This window comes from Canis lupus, chromosome 10 (genome assembly GCF_011100685.1).
Source record: "Canis lupus familiaris isolate Mischka breed German Shepherd chromosome 10, alternate assembly UU_Cfam_GSD_1.0, whole genome shotgun sequence".
Taxonomy (NCBI): Eukaryota; Metazoa; Chordata; class Mammalia; order Carnivora; family Canidae; genus Canis; species Canis lupus.
Genome location: NC_049231.1, coordinates 6,114,536 through 6,137,157, shown reverse-complemented (window position 1 = coordinate 6,137,157; position 22,622 = coordinate 6,114,536). Strand labels below are relative to the sequence as shown.

At 34.2% G+C, this 22,622-nt stretch overlaps 1 protein-coding gene across 5 annotated transcripts in view; it reads right to left on the bottom strand.

Annotated features, from left to right (window-relative positions):
- Nucleotides 1-22,622, bottom strand: part of MON2 (MON2 homolog, regulator of endosome-to-Golgi trafficking) — a 106,354-nt gene that overhangs the window by 3,168 nt on the left and 80,564 nt on the right. For all 5 annotated transcript variants that reach the window (XM_038549872.1, XM_038549874.1, XM_038549873.1 and 2 more), the window contains 5 exons: nucleotides 19,324-19,514; nucleotides 12,923-12,983; nucleotides 11,634-11,757; nucleotides 8,327-8,534; nucleotides 5,681-5,763 (listed from right to left, as the gene is read on the bottom strand). In XM_038549872.1, coding sequence (XP_038405800.1) covers nucleotides 5,681-5,763; nucleotides 8,327-8,534; nucleotides 11,634-11,757; nucleotides 12,923-12,983; nucleotides 19,324-19,514 — 667 coding nt within the window. The remainder of the gene's footprint in view (nucleotides 1-5,680; nucleotides 5,764-8,326; nucleotides 8,535-11,633; nucleotides 11,758-12,922; nucleotides 12,984-19,323; nucleotides 19,515-22,622) is intronic.

The window sequence follows — 22,622 nt, the reverse complement described above, 5'->3', positions numbered from 1 at the left end:
TAGGTACCAGACAATGTAGTATATATATTTCAAGAACAATTTAGAAAACAACTCAATTTCTTATGCAGTTGTATGCTAAAAAATATAAAATTTAAATAATTTTCCCAGTAATGTCCTTGACATTAATTTTAGTTTCAAGTGACCACACATCCATTCTTCTCTTGTACTGCTTCCTAATATTTAATGTATATCATCAGTACACTTAAACTTCAACGGAGAGAGACATGTCTGTGTTCCTCCTCATCATCAACAACTAGTATAGCTGAATGTTATTTGCTGGATGGGCAAAAGTGTTATATTCCAATTAGTTTATAATTTCCTTATACTCTGAGATCATAAATTACATTTCTTATTTTCCTGTAAGTACTGCGCATACTGCTGAGAGTGCAATATGCAATAAAACCAGTAACCAATTTTCGCTAGGTAGCATATTAGGTATATAGGTAACATACATATATATGTTTCATATGTATATATGACATACATACATATATGACACTTTGCAGAATAAGTCTCAAACCTAGGAGGTAATACAGTATAAAAGGGAGAGTATTATACATAAGGAATTTTAATTCTATTTTTCATTCCAATTTCCCTTTATCTCAACTTCTGTTGGAGAATAAAGGAATGAGTTTCTCAAACTAGTGTTCTTTAAGATACTTCTTATAAAAAAATAATGTTCGGGTAAGTTTGCCACATGTTGTATATATTATGTTCCTCTTTGGGGAGTTATAATTCACATGAATTTATTTTAAAAATGGCAATAAAAGGAAAGGTTTAACTTTAACGCAGGGCTTCCAAAAGTAATTTGATTATGGAACTTTTTTATATTCAATATCTACTGACCTCACTCATCATTATTAATATTCATTGCTTAGCACTAATCTTGGGAAATACTGACCTGTTCATGTAACCCTTACTTCACCCAAACAAGGGCTTTTTCTGAGTGGGAGTGGGGCTGATGGGTAATGCTGAGGGTGGGAATTTCAGGCCAGGGCTGTTTCTATCTCTTATATGTTGGGAATCCATATCAGATTTCATTTGTGAAATGAATGTGCTGTTTAACCAAAAACAGTTTAAAAATCAGCAGTCTAAGGAGTTTTAAACAGTCTGCTCCAGCTGTTTTCTGTGAAACTTTTCACTAATCATTTAACAAAGGATTGCACAGAGAAGATTCTAGAAAAATAGCAGAGTAGTAAGTACCAGGAAACTGTCTATCCACCTAGACCAGAACTGCATTGGCAGAATCTGCTTGATGCAACGTTTTTGGAACTCTGGAGTCTACTGAAGGCTTGCGACTTCCAGAGGTAAGATTTGGAGAGCACACCGTGGTTAATTTTGGTCAATTTCAGCTCTTAGCATAGTAGCAGCTACCCATCCCACACCTCTAGCCATGTGGTAGAACAGCTGTGCCCGTGTTCCTGGAGCAGCTTGCAGAAGGTCACCGTGGGCAAAAAGGACCCTATCCTCAAAATATCAGGGATCTGTGCTCTGATCAATGCTTCTCATCACAGAAATGCAGATAGAGAATTCAACAGCAGAAAAAGAAAGAAAAAACCCAAATACCTCGGTTCAAAAAACGTGCAAAGGGTTTGAATAGACATTTCTCCAAATGAGATATACAAATGGTCAATAATGCACATGAAAAAGATGCTCAACATCACTAATCATGAGGGAAATGCAAATCAAAACTACAATGTGACCCATCTCCTACTTAATAAAATGACTACTATCAACAAAAACAGAAACAAACAACAACAACAACAACAACAACAACAAAAGTATTCGTGAAGATGTGGAGAAATTAGAACCTTGTTCACTGATGGTGGGAATGTAAATGGTATAGCCACAGCGGAAAACACCACAGTGGTTGTTCCTCAAAAAATAAAAAATGACCATAAGATTCAGTAATTCTACTTCTCGGTATATACTCAAAAGAACTGAAAGCAAGGTCTTGAAAAGATATCAGTACACACCTTCATAGCAGCATTATACACAATAGCTAAAATGTCGAATCAACCCAAGTGTCTACCAATGGATGAATGGGTAAGGAAAACATGAAATATACATACATACACACACCACAATGGAATATTCTTCTTAAAAAGGAAATTCTCCAATATGCTATGATAAGAATGAATCGTGATGACATCATACTAATTGAAAAAAGCCAGTCAAAAAAGACAAATACTTAAATGAGATACTTAGGGTGTCAAAATCCTAGTGATAGAAAATAGAATGGTGGTTGCCAGAAGGTGGGAGGAGTGGGGAATGAGGAGTTATTGTGTAAGGAGTATAGAGTTCCAGTTACAAGATGAAAAGAGTTATGGAGATGGATGGTAGTGATGGCAATACACTATTATGAATGTATTTAAATACCATTGAACTGTACACTTAAAAATGCAGAGGATGAATTTTTTGTGTATTTTACTACAGTTAAAAAAAAAAAAAAAGAAAGGTTGCACAGACTGAAATCTATCTACATTGCCCCAGATGGAGAGTCAATTGACAAACTTAATTCTTGGGTTTATTAAAGGAAAATACAAAAATACATAATTTAATATCAAATCTGAAACTGAGGGGAAGCTACACAAATTTCTTAAATTAAAAAAAATTTTTTTTGAAACCTATAGATCTTGGTGAGCACCTTGGACTCCCCTATCAAAAAGGAATGAAAAAGCTGTATGCATTAATATGAAAGAATCTCCATATTATATGAAGTGGAAAAAAACAGTATTCAGAACAGTAGGTATGAGTCTATTATGTATATTCATTTATGTTTAAAACTGGAGCATACTGGAGTATGTATTTTGTATTTACATAATAAACTTATGGAAAGACCCACAAACTAATTAAAATGGTTGCCTACTGTGAGGTAAGAACAAGGCAGATATAAAATAGGGTAAAGATGATCTTAAAACTTTTCCCTGTCCTTTTATGATTTTATGTTTTTTAATTTTTGAACTGTATGGTTACTATCTATCAAATTTTAAAGGTCAAATAAAATAAAAACAAAATTCCCCCAAATTAAAAATAAGCCCAAGAAATGCCTTATCTCTCACTAGAAAACCCTAAAACAAATGACAAATGTTGTAAATAAATGTTGGGTATACACTGGTTTCAAACCTTGCAGCCATCCTCCTGAATTATTTTTGGACTGGCTATGAGCAATCCAACATACTTCCACTGGAAAAGGCTGGCTTTTTCTAAGTTGCCTTCTTTGTTTCTTCATGAAGCTTATCGTAACTTTGTAATATGTTACAGTATCTTCATCTTTTATGGTTACATACAATTTAAGTTTTCACTTCATATATCTAGAGCCACAATTCAAACTCTTTTAGACAATTTTTAACAGTAAGTTAAATCATCTGTCATTACTGTAATGCCCTATTCATGGCCTACCAGATTTGTAAAGAAAGAAAGAAAAGAAAGAAAAAAAAAAAAAAGAAAAAAAGAAAGAAAGAAAGAAGAAAAAGAAAAGAAAAGAAAGAAGAAGAAAAGGAAAGGAAAGGAAGGAAGGAAAGAAATGAAAGAAGAAAGGAAAGGTAAAGAAAGGAACAGGACAAGCACTCCCTGCCCCTCGAGCACTGCAGACCCCTTCCTTCACTTCCCTTCAAGTTCCTTCCCTTCCCTTCCATTCCCTGCCCTTCCCTTCCTTCCCTTCAATCCTCTTTTCTTTTTTCTGTCTTTCTTCTTCCTCACCTCCCCTCCCCTCCCCTCCCCTCACACACCCCTCCCAGCCACTCCCCCCCCTCACCCAATCCCCTAAAACGAAAACCTAAAACTCCCTACCACCGCCACCCCACAAAAGCTACCGGGTTTTCCTTCCCTTTTCTTCCTTTATATAAATTCTGGTTAAATTCTTGACAGCTGTCTAAAAATCCTACAAAATAATGCAAGCACTATGCATTAAAATACACTGGTTATATTTAATATACCTATAGCAATAACATAGGAATTAGAGAATTTCCTGTTTAAGTCTTAAATATATTTTTAAGAATTGAATTCTATCCTATGGTCTAATAAGATTTTACTGGTCACTAGGAGGTTTTTTTTTTTTTTTTTTTAAATTTTTATTTATTTATGATAGTCACAGAGAGAGAGAGAGAAAGAGAGAGAGAGAGAGTGGCAGAGGGAGAAGCAGGCTCCATGCACCGGGAGCCCGACGTGGGATTCGATCCTGGGTCTCCAGGATCGCGCCCTAGGCCAAAGGCAGGCACTAAACCACTGCGCCACCCAGGGATCCCTGGTCACTAGGAGGGTAATGCACAGTTTCCTTCTCTGAAATATCAACAAGAACTTTTTTTTTTTTTTAAGAAATCAGATTTGAACTTGATGGAATGAAGTCAGAATATTGCTCCCCAAATTTTCTTACAAATTCCACCCCTCCCTTTGGATTGAATGACAAATCTGTCATTCCTTAGTGTTTAGTATAATACTCATTCACTCTAGGCTAAAGCACCAATGGTAAATTTTGAAAAAAAAAGAAAAATATGTATTTACTTTTATTATATAACTGCCAGGAACAAATATCTAGGACTCATTTATTAGGCATTTATCAGGAACCTCCTTCTTGGTTATTAAAATGCTGCTTAAAGTGCCAGTCTGCTAAGGTGCTTGGGCCAGTAAGTCAACACACTTCCTTCTCTAACAAAAGCTTGTTGTATAAAAAGTGTCAACTGAATCACTGTGTTTAGTGACACAATTAACTCATATTCTGGTGCCAGCCCTTTATCCTGTCCTTGAACAAGCCACTTTGCGTTGCAATGCAAAGGATTCAAAATAGAACAAAACATGGCCCAAAAGGTCTCTCAAGAAGTTTAAATTTAAGGGAACTGAGTCATGTATGTGTCCAACTGTAATACACATAGAATGCTTTAAGACAAAAGGACACAAAAAATAGCTACAAGTGCAATGAAAAAAGAAATCACTCACGATTAAGGATTTAAAACAAGGCTAAAAAGTGGTATTTGGACTACATAGATGAAGGCAGGAGAATGAAATAAGCAAAAGGTTGGGAATACTTGGGTAGACTATGGATTTTAGTTTGGTGGGAAAATAGGATATATAATGTCTAATGGAAATAAAGCATAGACCTAATGGAGTCTTGACAATGGAACTCTGCATTCAGTAAGTAATGATAAATGAAAATTATTTTATTTTACAAAGATGGGAAAATGTATGATCAAAGCTGCACTTTTGGAAAAATCATTTCTGGCAATAATGTAAAGAAGGGATAGAAGAGGAATGAGTTACAGAAAGGGGAAACAAATGAGGTAAAGCTATAAAATGATTCAAAGTTGTATAGTTTATACATATACTGTAATTTAGTACACACGTAGGATTGGAAGCCTACACCTACCCCAAAACTTAGTGATGTTCTACATTAAAAATATATGAATTATGAATTATCCATGCAACATCCTGAATTCAGACCAACTTTGTTAAAAAACGAAACAAAAAAGCCAAACTGGTATTTAACATAAAGAAGCTAAAACATTACAAATTAATTTGACATCCTAATGGACTTGATTCTTTGCTGTCATAAGAGCTAGAAAAAAGAAAGTCTAATAGTTGTTATGTTCCTAAAATTCAGTTACCTTAACAATAACAGAAAAGTACATCAGAAATAGGACATAAATACTATGAGTCTAGAATAACTGAGTTTCTAAGCACTTACCATTCTCAGGCTGAGTTTTCTTAAGTGAATCAATGAGAGTACTGACTGCTTTTAAGACAAATATGATTTCTGTTACTTGTTGCCTAAAAAAAGAGATGGGAAATTATTTCCATCAGGATTTTAAGACATGCCACGTGTGTTTTTTTTTACCAGGTTTATACAAGTAGATGCACTTTGGAAAAATACTGGACACAATACAATGCAAAGTTAATGTTAGTTTTAAATTCTTATGAAAATGTATTTCAGTGTGCAGATTTATAGTTACTCTTATCAAAAATTAGTAATTTCAAAAGGGGGACAATCTATTTGGGCAATTTTAAATTTATTTGTAAAATATATCATAGAACTGGGACACCTGGGTGGCTCAGCGGCTGGGCATCTGCCTTCGGCTCAGGATGTGATCCTGGACTCCCGGGATCAAGTCCCACATCGGGCTCCCTGCATGGAGCCTGCTTCTCCCTCTGCCTGTGTCTCTGCCTCTCTCTCTTTCTCTCATGAATAAATAAGATCTTAAAAAAAATATTTCATAGAACTATTTAAATTTAAAACATCTTATAATTCATGCTTTTAAAGCTTCTCTACAAAAGTGGGTTTTTTTTCTTTTTAACTAATTAGTGCTAAAAGGGATTTGCCAAAGTTTGAATGGAATTAAGACTACTAGTACCTCCTGGCATGTATTTTATCATGCTGTTAAAAGGACATTTAAAATATAATAGTACAGGGGCGCCTGGGTAGTTAAGCATCCAACACTTGGTTTTGGCTCATCATGATCTCAGGGTCATGAGGTTGAGCCCCATGTCAGGATCTGAGCTTAGCACGAAGTCGGCTTGACTTTCCCTCTACCCCTTTGTACTCTCTCTCTTTCTCTCTCATTCTCTCAAATAAATAAATAAATCTTTTTTTAAAAAATTACCATAGTACTGGGATGGGGAAAAAATTACAACACTACTTATTTAACTTTCTAATAGAACAAAAAGAAACATGCTCAAAATTAATGCAAAAGGGTACCATTTAGAGACATTAGCAATGAAGAATGAACTTGAGAGTAAAGGATATTCAATAAGAGTAGCTTGAGTCTCTTCCTTCTCCCTACATAGTCTCCTCCCTTCTTTCTTTATAGTCTCCTCAGTCCTGATATGAATCTGTGTTTGCATTCTACAGAAAGGATTTTTCTAATATTATTTCAAGTCTCTCTTTTTAAGCATAGAGGAATGTTATTGTGTTGTGATGTAGCTTTTTAGAAAATAATGACACTGCATCAAACACAGGAAGATACAATATAACTTTACAGAACTATAATAAATGTCTCAATGTAAAAGCAATAAACACTAAAAACATAAAAAAAGGAAAAGTTGCTTTCTGAAATCAAATAATATTATAACCTAATAAATAAAGATATTCCAAACAAAGTAACTTTATTACTGATTCTCCAAGTATACTTCAGAGATCAATTTTGATAAATCAATTTTCAATCATGCCCATAACCAAATCACCAACACCTGTCTTTGGAATTTTTTCATACATAAATCTGAATATAAGGAGATATAATTTTTATGTTTTAGAAATTCAAAATACAGTGGATCCCAAAAATTAAAATATAAATGACTAATAAACATGGATAATTAAAAAAAACAAACTACCATGTAACTATTTTTCATTTATCAAATTTTTTAAAAAGATAAATTAAGTCATAAACTGGCAAATAATTTTAAAATACTTAAAACTGAGGAATAGGACATTTATATACTCCTGGGAGAATGTGAATTGGTAGAAATCTCTGGCAGGCAATTTGTAATACATATCAAAAGCTTTAAAATTTAAAATGTCTTTATCTTCTGACAAGTCTAGTCTAACTCCAAAAATTTATTATAAGTAAATAAGAATGTACACAAATATTTAGGGCTTGTAATTTGCCTCTCCAATACTACCTTATATGAGATGGGACCCATAATGATTTTCATAACTCTTTCCTGACTTCGACAACTTTTTCTTCTAATATTGTTTCATTTGCTTTGCCTTAAATTCTAATTCCCACATTAAAAAAATAGATTGGTGATATAATCCTAAATTATGATTGCATTTTTTGATGAATTCTGATTTCTACCCCAACTTTGATTAGAGTTGGCCTAGCAGAAAGGCCTAGAGTCCCTTCTACTGACACAGCTTGGCTATAAGGGAAGCAAATTACTTTAGGAAGGGCTTAATTAAGTAAATCAGATGAAAAGATCTAAGTCATGGCTAGTTGACTTACAGAGAAACTAAAAATAACTGTAAAACAAACCAGGAAGTTCCGAGAGTATGATTTATCTATTATTTTCTCTCTGGAGAGATCCACACTTATGTGCTCATACAGATCCGTAAGTCCTAATCTGGAAATCCTTAAGAAGACATATTTTAGATTCCAAAATTTTCTTTTAAATCCAAAAGGAAATTTGGTTCATATATATTACTTAACCTCCATGAGGAGTCTGAAAAAGCACCCCAGAACAAAAGAGCAGCAAGACTTAGGAATATTTACACTATATAAAATAAATAAAATTATAAACAGCTTTAGATTACGTTCAGATCACTTATAAAAACAACATAGTGCTCAGAGCTAGTAACTCTGATAGCATATTTCCTTCATCTATAAAATAAAATCTATACCTTGGAAGAGGGCATTTACCACTTAATCTTTCATCCTCTATATAGCGATGAAGTACATCCTGAGATCTCTTTAAAAGCACTGAAAGTGCCATTCGTGAGATGTAGCCTTCTTGAGGTGTTGTGACTTTATTACTGAAGGAAAACTGGAGCAATGTTTCAAAACACATTTTAGAAAATTCCTCTCTCAAACGAATATCAATCTCCGCTTCTGTAAAATTAACAATTTTTGATGGTTAACAAAAGGTTAAATTAATGACCCATGATAACACTTTTTAGCAAACTAGCAATAGAAAAGGAAATTCCTCAACTGATGAAAGGCATCTATGAAAAACTTACAGCTAACAGCATATATGTAACAATTTTCCACCTTGCCAGATCCAAAAAAAAAAAGGCAAGACTGTCCACTCTCATCATTTCTACATAATATTTTTGTCTTCTTTTTGTACCCTTTGACAGCACTATAAAATGCTTTTCAATGGTTTTCCCCAAGGTCAAACTTGCAGTATTCATTTTCTTTCTTTCTTCTTCCTCCCTCCTTCCCTCTTTCTTCCTTTGGGTAACATCTCTCCCAGAGCCACACCTCTGCTCTAGTGTGGACTGGCTGCTTTCTAGACCTACTATCTAGCTGTAGCCTTGAACTAGTCGGAATTGTTTTTAGTCTCTCCTGTTTTATACCCCACTTCCTAGGTTCATGCCTTCTGTTTCTTTGGTTTACTCCTTTGTATTCATGGAGCATATCCTGGAGTACTTGAGAAAGCCTGAATAGGAAGTAAAATTTGTCAGAACTTGCATTTCTGAAGATACTACTTTACCTTGGTACTCAAAGAGTGGTACCTAGTAGCATTAGCAGCACCAAAGAACTCATTAGAAATGCAAATTCTCATATCCCACCACCAACCTATTGAATCAGAAGCTCAAAGACTACAGTCCAGCAATAGCTTGCCCTTGCAGCTTCTTATAACACATGCTAACATTTAAGAATTACCATTCTAGGCTAATTAACTCTGACAACAGTGGGCCTACGTATGAAACCCCGTGTTAAAAATCCTTTCTGATTTTAAGTCTGAAACCACTGCGTCAATGCATTTTATATCCAATGCTGCTACTGAAAAGTCCAATATCTTTTGTCTGGTCTTTTTTCTTGTCTTTCTGAAATCTTACACTTTTCCTTAGCCCAGATATTCTGAAATTTCATGACAACATGAAATTTGTGGATCTTCCTGTGGATCTTTGTTCTTTCACTGTTCTGGTTACTGAGTGACCTTTTTTAATCTGGAGACTGATTTCTTCACTTTATGTCTTTGATAATTTCCTCTTTCAGCTTTGCTCTATTTTCTCTTTCTGGGAGACCTATTGTCAGATGTTAACCCCTTGGATTCACTTTCTTTCTTCTCATATTGTCCACTTTTTTTGTCTTTCTCTGCTTTCTGGGTTATTTCCTTATGTTTTCTTGCAACCTTTCACTGGACTTATTTCAGCAGTCACATTTTTAGTTTCTTTGAGTTCTGTCTCATACTCATTGCTCCTTCTTAATAGCATTTTCTGTTTCATGGATGCAAAATCTTTTATCTCTTTGAACATCCTAATTATAATTGTGCTTTTTGGGGGTGGGGAGAGCTGTGTTTCTGTGGCTCTCAATTTTGTTTCCTCTGAGTTGTTACTCCCTCTTCATTGTTTTGGTTTTTCTCTTTCATGTTGGAAGATTTTCTCTAAAAGTTTTGGCTATTAGGTCATACTTAAGAATGGTAGACCAAAAATGACCACTGGAACCCAGGTCTCTAGAAGTTGGTCTGGTTTAGCATGAAGATTTTCTATATATATGTTTTTAAAACCTCTCCAAGTTAAAACTGTGAAGTTTGTGTCCTATGGCAAAGCCATTGGACAAATGCTCATGTACCTTCCTTATTTTGGTATATTTGACACAATAAATGGCAAGAATTATCAGAAACTGAAAAAGTATACACAGCAACTCAGTAGTCCTTATTTAGCCTAAAATATTTACAACTGATTATAAATATTGTTCGTAATACTTTTTTTAAATAAAAATGTATCTAGAAATTTTTATGTACTTTTTAAAAGATTTTATTTATTTATTCAAGAGAGACAGAGAGAGAGAGAGAGGCAGAGACACAGGCGGAGGGAGAAGCAGTCTTCATGCAGGGAGCCCGATGTGGGACTTGATCCCAGGACTCCAGGATTACGCCCTGGGCTAAAGGCAGATGCTCAACCGCTGAGCCACTCAGGCATCCCTATGTACTCTTACTTAATAATAAAAAGTTGACTCTATTAATATAAGCAGGATTTAATTTTTTCTGAGATTTTTTATGCTTGTTAAATCTGCACTTTATAAAATCACTTTTATAACTTATCTGGGCTGGGGAAAAGAACGACTGTAGTTCGTGAAGTAAGCAGTATGAGAGACATCTAGTGGCCAAACTGCACATTTAAATGCTCTTTAAAGTGTTTAGCACAGTTTAGCAGAAGTTAGTCATAGCTCTGGTAAATTCTGGGGATTAAGGATATGCATGGCACAAATTTATAATTTTTAAAAATCTTCTCACAGGAAAAAATCATGTTATGATACCACAATTACATTTAACAATTGAGCACAGGTTTAGAAAAAGAAATAATAGCAAAAGGCAATTAAGTCTTATCTCCCAATAAGGTAGCATGATAAAATGAAAACAAGCATGGAGTTCCTTTAAGGGATGAATTTGGCTTCCAGCTTTTAGATTATGGATAATTTCTCCAACCTTTCTAAACCCATTTCCCTCTGCAATATGGTGGAAACTATCCTCATAGAAATGTGCAGAAAAAGAGAACATTCTAGCATAATACCCTCCACATAGTGAGCATTTACTAAACTTAGTTCCTTTATCAAACATTAAGGCATCTATCTGTTTTAATTGACTGACTGTAATTGATAATTCTGAGTGATTGATATTAATATCTTCATTTTACAGATGACAAAGCTGAGACTCAAGCCAGCCAAGAGCCAGGTGGCAGAATAATATGCTCATTGTGTCCCAATAATGCATGACTTCACAGAACCGTGAACCTGTGTCAGCCTACAGTGACTTAGGCAGGTTTCCTAAGTGCCCTGCAACTTAATCCATAACACACAGGCCACAGAACATTCACATTGTCCCGTCATAAAGCTTAATGTTCCATCACGTTCTTAAATTTTACCCTACTATTCTCCAGTTTACATTTTATCACAATCACGGGAGTATACATTTCTAGTTAGCTTCTTGCAAAGTACTTCAACACTTATTAACATTTTAAATAAATCATTAAAATAACATACCTGTAAATGATGATGACTGGGAATGTATTGAGCCCTTATTAAGCATAGTCATTATCTGTCCGACAAATTCCTTAGGAATAAAATTGGCATACGGTAGTATCTCAGTGCTGATAAGCTGAACTACCTAAAACAAAAGAGGCAGACTCAAATGCATTTTTTTCTTGAAAGAGACCTACTCAAATTACAATTTCTAGAGTAAAATCTAAATATTATTTTAAAAGAAAATCAGTTGAAGAATCTTCCTTAATTAAAGTACATAAATCTTTTAACGTTAAAATGCAGGATGAGTAGCCTATTTCTTTCATCTTAATAATAAACTTATTTTTAATAATAAATCACAAAATAGTCAATACTATTAAGCTGTTTACTACGCAACTATTTTAATAAGTGTTGATCTTATATGAAATGTATCCACGTTAGAATAAAATATCCAAAATGGAATTAAGAATAAGAGCTAAATCACCTATTTTTACCCACAACAATGAGCCAAAAGAGAAAGTAAAGTTATATTCATTTTTGTTAAACAGCTCATTTCTAATATATAATGTGTTATTTTGCCCTTTGAAGGAAAAGAAGTTTATAAGAGTTTTAAAACAGCAATGGACAAAAGGCAATATTTTATATCTATATGATACATACACTTTTTATGTACATGTTAAAGTAGTTTATTTGATTTACTTAAAAGATCCTTTATCCCACTTAAAGGAAAATCATCAGAACACCTCCCCCAACAAAAACCTCACAGGCAAAAAAATTTTTAAACTCCATTTATAATCAATAAAATATATTTTTTAAAAAAACACTTTTGTGCTTCCAGAGTTCTAGAGGCTCTATCTACAGCTTTTATTTTATTAAAAATAAAATAGGTGTGCCTGCCTGGCTCAGTTATTGACCGTAAGACTCTTGATCTCAGGATCATGAGTTCAAGCCCCATGTTAGGCACACAGCTTTAAAAAAAAAAAAAATTCTAAACAACTTGTTGATTAGTTTGAACCTTATTGAGCAAACTCTCAAATACATTCATGCTCTGACAGATTTTACTGAGTCAACTGCTTTTTAAAAAATTATTAAATGGAAGCAACTGAGTACCTCGACACAAAGCTAACAAATAGGAAATCATGTAAGTGCTTTCTAAACTAACATTTAATCTTTGTGAAAGTTTTAATGCTTTTAGGTTCAATCTTAACCTATTACTTTACTTTTTCTCTTAGCAATTTTATAGTTTCAACATTTCTAATATTTGGTTTGCACAAATGGTTACAGGAAAATGTTTTAAATAGCTTCCTCACCTCAACATCAATACTTTCATTTCTTTGAAATTCTTGAATAGAGAGATTATCTGGAGGTATGCTAAAAAAAAAATAAATAAACAAAACACTTGATTTTTAAAAGATAAAATGTTCCCTGGAAATAAACAGTATTTAAATGACAAAAAGTATTTTCTCACCCAGGTTAGACATTACCATTTATTTAAAAGAATAGTATTCTTAATTAAAGTTATTAGTATAAGTGACTAATGACAAACATGAAATTCTAGCTACAAAACTGCTTGGTCCAATCCTGAACTAAATAAAATCTGTTAAAACTAAACTCCTTTCAGTACTATGAATGAAAAAATGAAAATAAAAAGTGAAGCTATTACTATCATCTGGAGTAACAACAAAAATTACCACTGTGATGATACCTGAATTCAATTATATTGCCAGTGACTTAAGAGAGTCTTCGTCATCTGTTGAACTATTCACTCAGAGACTGCCCATTAATCACTAATTTGTAATAAACACAATATATTAAAGGTCTTTAAAATAAAAGAGAGGGCAGCCCCGGTGGCGCAGCAGTTTAGCGCCGCCTGCAGGCCGGGGTGTGATCCTGGAGACCCAGGATTGAGTCCCACATCGGGCTTCCTGCATGGAGCCTGCTTCTCCCTCTGCCTGTGTCTCTGCCTCTCTTTTTGCTCTCTCTGGATGAATAAATAAATGAATCTTTTAAAAAAATAAAATAAAATAAAAGAGAGAACATCTGGGGGGGAAAAAAAAGGAGAAAATTGTCCCAGCAAGGTTAGTAGAAATCAACAGTTCTGAGAGAACCAAGGTGAATTCTAAACTATGACTCTTAATAAAAATGAGCAGTAAAATGGTATTAAACTTGAAACAGTGAAATATTAACTACTTAGAAACAGCAGAGAATCAGGTATCAATGATTTTTACAATAACAATTATAGCTAAAATTACAGAGCCAAGCAATGTACTAAGAGCTTTATTTGTATTACCTTATATGATCACACAGTAACTACATGTAGTAAATATTATCTTCATGTAATTGACAGAAGAGGAAACTGAGGCTTCAAATGCTAGTAATATGACCAAAAATGTACTGTAAGCAAATGACAAGGCCAGAATTTGACCCTAAACTTCTCTGATATGTAAGCCTAAATTCTTCTCTTTCACGTTGTAAACGTAAAAATAGTACTCTCCTATTTAAGTTTAGAGTTATAGTGTACAGTTTTATTATCTAGGGCTATTTTTGCTTTATTTGGTATTATTTGGTTTTTCTATTTACAAGTATTAGAATATACACATACATACACACATGCAAATATACTCTATTACAAGTACCGGATCTCTGCTTGACTTAAGATATTTTTATCCAACAAATACTTATTGAGTACCAATTACTCTGTATCAGGCACTATACAAGATCCAGCTGTGAATAAGATGGACCCAGTCCCTGTTGTATGAAACCTGTATTCTGGTGTGCAAGTCCTAGCTAGACTAACTCCATAATCTGGTAGTAGGAAACTACAGGAAAAATTTTAAATAGATAAGAATAGAGAAGTCTATTCTCTTGTCTCTTGTGCCCAAATTTGCAGCAATGGTGAGAATTTCATAACCACTACTGCTAAAGGAGTTTTACAGTTTCTATTTCTAGAGACAAAAACTGTGTTTAATTCTAATTTATTATCAAGTAATGTTAAGTGTTCAGTGATATACAAAAATTCGGATGATGGTGGAGGTAACTAGGATGGGCTACCAATTTAAAAAGAGCTTATTAGGAACAGATACTAATAATATTAATGTTATTGGGATCATACATCAGAAAGACTCAACTGCATTTTGAAAATGTCTTAAAATGAGAAAAGAAAGTAGTACACAAAGTCAGAAACTAAGAAGTTTATTCCTCCTAATTCCAGTGATCAAAAAAATCGGGAAATTATTCAATTGGGCATACGTTAGGTATTCTGATCTCAAAACCCAAACTGACTGTTATTTGTTTTAACTTATAGTTAGTATCCTTACCAAACACTTTGAGCATATCAAAAAAACACTGATTGAGTTTTTAGAAACACCGATGATTAACACAGTTTACCAATAAATTATAAGTAGAGATTGTCAATATTGCAGGTAGAAATGGGCCATATAAGATCCTTAAATTCTCTAAGATTAAGGTGATTTTTTTAAAAAATTATTTTTGTGAATCTTTATTTGAAATAAAAGAGACTTCAAACTGATAAAGTATTATTTATATTTTTTTGTCAGTTCTCTCGGTATGGTATATTAAAAAAATATATTGAAGATATAATTTCATATACCATAAAATTCACCTCTTAAAGTATATAATTCAGTGCTTTTTAGCATATTCACAAAGTTGTACCACATCTAATTCTAGAATATTTGCATTACTCCTGAAAGACATTCTGTACTTTAAGCAGTCACTCCTCACGGTCTCCTCCTCCCACCTGTGGCCATTAGTCTATTCTCTTGTCTCTATGCATTTGCCTATTTTGGATATACTATATAAATGAGATCATATAATATATGGCCTTCACTTAGCACAATATCTTTAAGATTCATCTATATTATAGCATGCATGCATCAGTATTTTATCCCTTTTTATGGCTGAATATTCCATTCTATGGGTATACCACATTTAATTTATCCACTCAATTGTTGATAAACATTTGGATTGTTTTCATTTTTTATGAGCTATTATGAAAAATACTGCTATGTTACCCTGGGTGACTCAGTGGTTGAGCGTCTGCCTTTGGCTTAGGTTGTGATCCCAGGGTCCTGAGATCAAGTCTCACATCGGGCTTCCCGCAGGGAGCCTGCTTCTCCCTCTGCCTGTGTCTCTTTCTCTCTGTCTCTCTAATGAATAAGTAAATAAAATCTTTAAACAAAAACGCTGCTGTGAATATTAGCAAGTTTCTGTGTGAATATGCTTCATCAGATTTCTTTTGGTTACTATTTAGTGATTATATATATTTTTTAATTTGTATTTATTTGAGAAAGAGAGTGAGAGAGGGAAAGAGAGCACAGAAAGAGAGGGAGAGGGAGAAGCAGACTCCCCACCAAGCAGAGAGCCTGACCCAGGGCTCAATCCCAGGACCCCAAGATCATGACCTGAGCTGAAGGCAGAACATTCAACTGACTGGCTGATTCAACGCAGCCACGAAGGTGCCCCATTTGGTGATTTTAAACTTAAGGTCCATTGACCATTAGTTGTAGGAATTCCCACTAGCCCAAGTGTATTCTAGAGGATAAGTGCCATGTTTCAGTACTCTAAGGATGACTAAATTCCTAATAAACCTCAAGTGTCTACCAGATTACACTTTCTATATTTTTCCATTTTAATCATGTTTTTTTCTTTTTCTCATGTAACGTATTTATTTATGATAGTCCTCAATAACATCCAAAGCCTTTGTTTTCTTCTAATTTTGGCTTTATTTGCATTCCTTTGTTATTATACTATTTTGCCAAAACAGCTGACAGACCAAAAAAAAAACCTAAGAAACAGAGAAAGGCCTGGTTCTTCATAGTCTTACAGTATGTATTAATTAAGTTAAAGAATTTATAAATGTTCCAACATGAAATATATTCAAATTTAAGTATTATCTAAAAACCTAGGTCTTGTTACTCCAAGCAATATGCTGAAACACCTTACCGTTCAAATACTAGTGATGGGCTTCAGGTACAGAACAAGTATACATGTGACATAAATAAAATTTTGTGATTTCCAAAGTAATCAATTATTTGAAAGACAAAAAACAAAACCTTCTCATAAAACTGAAAATGTGAATCATTTTTAAGTTCTCTTAGTGAACACTGCATTTTTAGCCTCAAGTAACTAAAGAAAGCTTTCAGTTTGAGCCTTAAAATATTTTTGGACTATGAAATAAAAAAACTAAAACTGGCTTTATTCATATAAGCTGTTTTCACATTGAGAAATTTAAATCAAAATATATAAACTAGTGGACTTTTACAACTAATCAATTCATTTCATCTTACGATTAAGAAAAATGATGCCTACTGAAGGGAAACAACCAGTTCAAGGTCAACAGGAAGTAGGTGGTAGAGGCCAAAGTAGGTCATGAGTCTTCTGACTCTCTACAGGATAGCAGAACACTTAAATCTGTAACTAGAATAACCACAACTTAGAATGCCGATTCTCTATTACTGACAGCAAATTTAGTACTTTTATTATTTTCTAGCCATACTAGCAATTCCAAATTTAGAAGCAATTTTCTACTCCCAGTTATTTAGAGTTTAGGTCTTTAAAAGTCTGCTTTAAAATATGGCTGTTTCATAGGAAAGGATATGGATAACATCACTTTCTTTCTCTTTTTTTTAAAGATTTTATTTATTCATTTGAGTGAGTGAGAGAGAGAGAGCACAAGTCAAGGGGAGAGGCAGAGGGAGAGGGAGAAGTAGGCTCCCTGCTGAGCAGAGAGCCCATGTGGGGCTCAATCCCAGGACCACGGGATCATGACTGGAGCCAAACGCAGATGCCTAACAGACTGAGCCACCCAGGCACCCCATAACATTACTTTCTCCTAAGGAAAAGAAATAACAATAATGAGGATAATAAAAGTGGTAGCAAGCATCTTAAAAGCACTCACTTACCAGGTACTACTCTAAGCAGTCATTTATTTTAAGTGACTTAATACTTGGGGTGCTTGGGTGGCTTAGTTGGTTAAGCATCCAATTCTTGATTTTGCCTCAGGGATACTGAGTCAGTGCACTGTGCTGGCAGCTTCTTGAGCAATATGATTTTTCAACATACCAGGTATACTCAAAACTTTAATGTAAGTAGGACCATACTCAGGCAAAAGACTATGATGAAATTATAGTATAACTGCATTAATACAAAATGACATAAGCTATACCGTATCTATTTTTAGGACTTTGGTTTCATTTTCTACTTACCTGTACACAAACACATAAAAATTATTTCAGAAAACTGAATTTAATATAATAACAAAGTTTGGGAAGTTTACAATATTCAACAAGAAACTTGAGAATAAGGAAGATGGTATAAAGACTCAGCCACAGGAAAAATTCTTAAAGAAGTTTTACTCATTGCCAAAAAACCTGGTGTAGAAGCTTGCATTAATTAAGCAACATGCATATACAGACAGATAACTGGGAAAGAAAAAGGAAAGTGTAAATTTCTAAACCTATTTGATTCATACATATTAACATAGTGATTTTAGGCAATGGAGTCCATAAAGAAACTTCAATTTTCAGGGTTAAAGATAAAAACATAATTTGTTTGAGTAAGCTTTGTGAGTCCCTGTAATTTTTCTGCAAATAGAGAGTATGCTTGCATTGGTTCTATAAGATTCCTAGAGTTGAGGAACATAAAACAAAGTAAAACAAAATGATCCTTTGTGGAAACAGAAATTAAGATGTCATTACTTTCAATTTTTTTAAAAAAGATTTTATTTATTTTTTTTTTAATTTTTATTTATTTATGATAGTCACACACAGAGAGAGAGAGAGAGAGGCAGAGACACAGGCAGAGGAGAAGCAGGCTCCATGCACCAGGAGCCTGACGTGGGATTCAATCCCAGGTCTCCAGGATCGCACCCTGGGCCAAAGGCAGGCGCTAAACCACTGCGCCACCCAGGGATCCCCTATTTATTTATTCTTGAGAGAAAGAGAAAGAGAGAGAGAGAGAGAGAGAGAGAGAAAGGCAGAGACAGACTGAGGGAGAAGCAGGCTTCATGCAGGGAGCCTGACGTAGGACTGGATCCTGGGTCTCCAGGATCATGCCCTGAGCTGAAGGCGGGGCTAAACCACTGAGCCACCCGGCTGCCCTCAATTTTGAAATACCAGATAAGCTTTTACACAGCAAAATTTAAGTTAACCCACAGAAGACTCCTTTAAAAAATTTAGTGTGTTCCAATCATCCTTCTGTTACTCAGGGAGGGGTCAGAAGAGGATCCATAAACATAAGCCCTCAGGGGAGTATCACACAGCAAAAATTCCAATCTTCTTTGTCAAACCTAACATCTTAAAGAGCTGATCATTATCATCACTAATTTTACTTGTGGTAAAATACTGATTTTCTGAAATTGTTTTCTTCTTGCAATGTCAAGTGGGCAGCAGATTTGAAAAAAAAAAAGATCTTTTTAGCTTCAATGAGTTAAAACCTTAATTACGATGCATACATACAGTCTTATGAATTCCTTTCTTAAAACCAGAAACATTGTGAAAATAAAAAAATCTCCATTTGCTCAGGGATAATGAACCTAGTGGATATATTTAATCAGTTGTGCTTTGCATACAATGGAGCAGTCTTAATAATTACTTTGCTAATGAATAGTAAGAAATACTGGTTTTAGATCAACTGCAGGTATTATACACTTTTTGAGAGATTGTCTTATAATTGTAAAATTGAATGAGCTGACCTTTTAGTAAAGAGAAAGTCTTCAAAAGTATTGGCTAGTTCTGGCCACATACTGTCAAATTTTCCAGAAGACGCATGCTGCCGGGCAACGGGTAGGCCAATAGAAAGAACTTTGAGGAGAGAAGATACTGCTAATTTCCATGTGCTTTCAGAAGGGCAGGAATATTTCAAACTGAGAGGAACCCTAAGTGTCTGTGAAAATAAAGACAGTTTAAGATATATATTAATTAAAATATATACACACAATTTTAATTACTTTTAAAAACTATAGCAGAGAGAAAAAAAAGTATCATAGGTATTTTTACTTAAAAAAGGATGCTACTCTCTAGAAAGATCAATTATCAGACATGGAACTCAAATCCTACTCCCTAGAAAGATATTCTGTCTCCATTTTATAAGCAATGACCTTGAATAAGTAACAACCTTTTGAACTTCAGTTTCTTATCATAAAATATAGGGATTGTTATCAGAAAAGTTAAGATAGGAGTAGTAAACTTAAAATTTTGTAGCTTCTCTCAACTTACTGTATGGAACTAGAACATTTTGCCATAGTTTTCCTAGCAGAAAAAAATTTGACTGATGGGGTTCTCCCACCTAAGAGAGATCAATACTTTGTCTTTTTTCACTATTGGTTAGGTAAACATAACCTGAAGCATCAACAGTTGAAGGTCTTATGTTTTGTCTCTAAAATTCTTTGAATTTTATGTTCTACTCTAACATATTAATGTACCTTTTTTTCCATTTCCAAATTATTTCAGTAAAACTGATAATTAAAAAGTTTATTCTTTAACCCTTGCGGATACAGAGGTAAAGCATCTGAGTTATGTATAGTGACTATGATGTTGAGACTTACTTTTTAAATGGTCAACTTTTGAGGTAGGTCGCTATAAACCATTAAAGAACTAATTTGGTGTTTCAGAATGAACTCCTCTGGTCATAATTTCATCCAGCAACTAGAAGACCAGATTGACCAAACTACCACAGTGAGTTGTCCCAGAGTACTATCAATAGTTTCAGCATACCATCAGATAATTTGCATTAGAGTGAATATCCTGCCTTTATATAAAAATTCTAGTTAGAGAAAGATAAAGAGTAGAAGAGATATATTTTCATATTTCAAGGTCATGGAAGGAATATAAAACTTAATTTCATCATGCTCCACACAAATTATTACTGACTACTCCTAACAGTGAACCATTACATGTTAGCATGAACTAAGCCTCCACTAAGAGATAATTAGCCTAGACAAATCTATTTATCCCTTTCCTTTCCCCATGTGCTCTGGGGGAATCTGACTCGACTTCCAGTTGGGAATTAGGGTAAGGAGATGATCAGCTTATTAGGCCAATTAATCTACTTCATTTTCCTGGCCAAAATGACTGGTTCAACACTGGGCATAAGACTAAAGCTGGTCCACTTAAGGTTAATTTTAGGAATTTAAGAATAATGTGATAAGAGAAGTACATGCACACACACACACCTACTAGACACCAAACCCTTTATTAGCCTATAACTATGAGGAGAAACATAGTTGGAACACAGTCAACCCTTGAAAAGCAGAAAAGAGAGAAAAAAAATTTGATTTTTGTTGATACTGCTGAACCACTGAATAAACCAAACCTAAAACTCTCCATCTCTGAATTTTTCAATTAAGCATGGCAATAAATCCCTTTTATTGTTAAAGCTAGTCAGAGCCTGAACCCATGTCATTTGCAAAGAAGATAATACCAAATTATACAAGGGCAAGTCTAAGTTAACATTTTATAACTCAAGTTTATTTTTTTTATTTATTTTTTTAAAATATTTTATTTATTTATGACAGATACAGAGAGAGAGAGAGAGGCAGAGACACAGACAGAGGGAGAAGCAGGCTCCATGCACCAGGAGCCCGATGTGGGATTCGATCCCGGGTCTCCAGGATCACGCCCTGGGCCAAAGGCAGGCACCAAACCTCTGCGCCACCCAGGGATCCCTATAACTCAAGTTTAGATAAAAGAAAAATAGAGTTTACGACTACAATTAATATTTTACTGAAATCAAGGGAATGTTAAGCACAGATCTATGTGAGCTATATATTTTTTTTGTTTAAAAACATTTCAGCAACTAGTACAGAAACTAGCATTATAGTATACGCTCAGTAAATGTATGTGGAACTAGAAAATTTTGTTCTTGCTGACACAAAGCTTACAATTTTTGAGAAAGAGCCTTGTGCACTAACCACAATACAATGTAGCAATAAGCAGCATCAAAAAGGGGGAATATAAAAAAGAGATTATTTAATTCTTTTAAAAATACAAACTGATTCATGTCAGTCCTCAATGTTCAACCTCAATAAAGTCTGATTCCTTATGATGGCTTATAAGAACCATAGCTACTTTTTCACACTTATTCTCGGACCTGACACTTCTCTAAATGGAATTTCTCAATATTTCTTTAAAAAATACCACAATCATTTACATTGCTTAATCCTTCTCCCTTTCCACCTAGCAAATCTATTACTCCTTCAAGTGTCACTTGCATTAATCCTTGCCAAAATCCTCTAAGCAGGTTAGTTACTTCCTTGTCTATGGGGGATGACAGGAAGGATTAATTATATATTCAGCATTTACATATGGCAAGTATCATTAAATGCTGTATCTCAAATGAGTCTCTTAATACTTAAGACATGTAAGTGGTATTGGTATTAACCTTCTTTTACAGATGAGAAACCCTCTGACAGGTTCATTAACCCAAAATCATACGGCAGCAAGTAAAGAGCAATACACTACTCTGAGGCAAGTCTATCTGAATCCACTGTGTGGTCTTCACCTAGGACTTACTATACTGTATTATTATTTTTTTGCCTTTCTATATTCCCTTTATTGAATATAAGAATTATCATACTCATTCTTAATCCCTACTATTTATTAGTACCTGACAACAGAGGTGCTTAAAAACTGTTTTCAATAAATGAGAAAGAGAACATTTGTGATGGGGTGAGTGGGGAGAGGTAGAGAGAATGTGATAAAAGTCAAGAGAAGAAAAAGTTTAAAGAAGGCAAGGGCAGCATCATATAATAGGGAAGACAACTGGAAAAGGACATAGGATTTAAAGATTTGATCTTCTAAATTTTTAGTAATTTCTGGAGCGCAATATGAAAGCAGGCCAGCATGCAGTGGGTTGAGGGCTAGATGAAGGACACAAGCTGTTTAAAAGAATTTGGAAAAAAAGGAAAGCTGAGAGGGGATGGCCATTTGCATAGAAATGAAAGTGAGAGAACTTAATAAAGAACTTAAATAAAGGACTTAATCATCTTTCCAA